At 47.9% G+C, this 2,961-nt stretch overlaps 1 protein-coding gene across 1 annotated transcript in view; it reads left to right on the top strand.

Annotated features, from left to right (window-relative positions):
* Positions 1-455: 455 nt before the first annotated feature.
* The window catches only part of shc1 (SHC (Src homology 2 domain containing) transforming protein 1), a gene marked incomplete at its 5' end in the record, with an annotated part of 23,724 nt that continues 21,218 nt past the window's right edge, over positions 456-2,961 (top strand). The window contains 2 exons of the mRNA XM_080427130.1: positions 456-462; positions 877-885. Of these exons, the coding sequence (XP_080283256.1) occupies positions 456-462; positions 877-885 (16 nt within the window). The remainder of the gene's footprint in view (positions 463-876; positions 886-2,961) is intronic.

Genomic DNA, 2,961 nt, shown 5'->3' with positions numbered 1-2,961 from the left:
TCGTCACCCGTCAATTATCAACCATCAGTTATATCAACTTTCTGCTTTTTTGTTTTGTGGTGGTCTGACTTTTAAAAACAAAAAAAAAACCCACAACAACAGGGAATGATGTCCCTTCACTGGACACACACGGAATCGTGGACTTTAGTCTCCTGTCACTCCATCCACAGCAGTTTACACACACAGAGCCTTCACTTTGAAACATCTCAACTCCTGTCTGTTTGACTTTGTTGTGGTTGTTTTATTTATTTACAAACCTGCAACCTTCTGTTGTCTTAAGCATTCAGGTTGATTCTTCTTATGCAAGTGGTGTTTTTTTCTATCAGTGTAGTCCGTTTGATCTGCCAACTGGTGGCTGGTTAATGTAGTTCTTTGTGTGAGTGTGAGTGTGGTTAGTTGGTTGTTTGATCTGACGGGGATGTCAGCATTGATTAGCCTTCACGGCCAGCGCGACGATGCAAGGCAAACTTTGATCGTTTCCTGAAACCTATTGATCTCTCTCTCTCTCTCTCTCTGTGTCTCTGTCTCTGTATATCTCTTTCTCTCTGTGTCTCTCTCTTCGTTCTTAATGAATGTAGGGCGATAGCAACAGCAAAAGGTAGGTTTTTTTTATCTGTCTTTGTGTCTGAAGGGTTTGTCTGTCTGGTCTAGGGCACATCTTGCCTCAAACCGTCTGTTGCCATAGCAACTGACGGGAGTAGGTTTTATAAGTTTTGTTGTATATATTTATTCTTCACATTTTTGACTCCTTGACCTTTTTTTCTTTATCAGAATCGGTGCTGCACCATTTATGTGTGTGTGTGTGTGTGTGAGTGTTTAACCAGCTAGAAGAATTTAAATTGTGTGCTTATTTTTAGTCCGTTTTCTTTGCGTCAGGTACGCAAGGTACGCTTTGTGCTTTGGTTGCTAGGCAACTTAAGGTAGACTGAGGAATCAGGGGGAGTCATCTGAGGTCTTGTCTACTAACCCCTCCCCCCCTGTTCCCCCCCAAAAACCCACACACACCCGCAGTCTGCCTTGCAGTGGCCAAAACACACTTTTTACCACATCAATCGTCATATTAATCAACACATGAGACATTAATCAATACATGAGACATCACAAGACACTGGTAGTTGCACTGATATTGAACATATCACTATAGATCTTGCGTCATTAGTCGTAAGGTTTTCCTCTGAGTGTGTGTGTGTGTGTGTGTGTGTGTGTGTGTGTGTGTGTGTGTGTGTGTGTGTGTGTGTGTGTGAGAGACTCAGGGCTGTGTGTGTCTGACCTCCACTGTGTTTTAACTCCTGTGCACTAAAAGCCAACATCCTCCTGGGTGCTCCTCAGTGTGTGTGTGTGTGTGTGTCTGTGTGGTTCTTTTACTCAAGTGCTTATAGTTTCCGCGTGGACTAGTTGTCATGACTACCCGTGTCCGTCCCGCACGTGGTTTGGTCGTCCGACACTGAGGCAGGCGTCTCTGGGGACTTTCAGAGCCATAGTTATATACGACAGTTCTCAGGGCTCACATCCCAGCCCGTGTGTGTGTGAGAGAGAGTGTGTGTGTGTGTGTGAGAGAGAGAGAGAGAGTGTGTGTGTGTGTGTGTGTGTGTGTGAGAGAGAGAGTTTGAGTGTGTGGATGTTCAGCGGTGCTCCTCTGGGCTGTAGTGCAGACAGCTGACGAGCTAGACTGTCTAGACCCTCCCCGCCGCCCCCCCATCTGTGGTGCTAGACTACGTGGGCGGCACTGTGCGATCCACAGCACCTGCTGTACGCACACACACACACACACACACACACACACACACACAACACAAAGAGCTCAGATTTCGAGACTGTTTTTTTTTTAATAGCGAGGGAGAAAAAAACGACTTTTGTCTTTTGGCCTCAGTGAAACTTTGGTGCTGAATTGCCGCGGGCGGGTGCGTGGGTGGGTGGGATGGTAGCTTGTAAAAGGTAATTTTACCCTCAGAGGGACTAAAAAGGTCAGAGGAAACCTAAAAGGTCAGAAGGAGACAAGAGGGTGAGGAGTATGAGAAGTGCCTGGATAAAGGTGTGAGGTCTGGACTAGGTAGACTTTGACCCCCGAGGTCAGAGTGCTGTTTAGACTGTTGCATCGTTTGCAGCGTTGCAGACTGTTAAACTGTCATAAACGAGACAACGCTGTTGTTGAGAGCGCTGAGCGTCTTCAAAGCCGGTGCTCTGCTGACAAAGCCCCGCCTTAGACGTTTAGGAGGAGACCAGATTAGATTCTTAGTACTGGGCTTGTCTTGTGGCCATATCACACGTGGAGCTCCAAGCTCCTGTCTCAGGTACCTGATAGCAGTAACTGACTGAGTTACTGTTTAACTAGACTGTTTGTGTGGTAGCGGATCAGTGTGGTGCTGGAGGAGAGGCAGAGAAAGAGGCGTAATCTGAGAAGTCGAGTGCCGTTTCGATAGTGGCGCGTTCGAAGGCCGCTTCGAGCTCTTGACGAGCCTCGAGCACCAATCAGGGAAAAAAATATAATAACCTTGCAGGGGGTCGCACGGTTCAATCGGGTCACGTTACCGTCAATTGCAAGCGAACCCCAATCCATAGTCATCGTTCCCATCATCCAATGACCTAGGTGTGTCCTCTGTGACATCATCGCGCGGGGTCACCGGGAACATTTCAACCATCTTCTTCTTAATGGTGCTCCAGAATTCACGTATCCTTACGCAACACACGTGTTAATCAGGGGACAGTGTCGTCTGTCTTTTAGGCCATATCAGGTTCTCTCGGTCAGGGACGGGCCGTTTCTCACTCAGGGCCCCCTAGTCTGGGCTTCAAACTACCGACCCATTCTCTCCCCGTTCGCTCCTGGTGTCTGTAAATAAGTGACCCGCACCGAGCATCTAGCGGGGAGCTCGCCATACGTCGGCAGCTCGTCCGTTAACCGTCAAACGGAAACCGAACTTAAAGACGAGAACTTTTTTTTGGGGGGAACTTCAACCGGGAGCC

Source organism: Gymnoscopelus braueri (assembly GCF_963280865.1).
Source record: "Gymnoscopelus braueri genome assembly, chromosome: 4".
Taxonomy (NCBI): domain Eukaryota; kingdom Metazoa; phylum Chordata; class Actinopteri; order Myctophiformes; family Myctophidae; genus Gymnoscopelus; species Gymnoscopelus braueri.
This window is presented reverse-complemented; position numbering and strand designations above follow the sequence as displayed.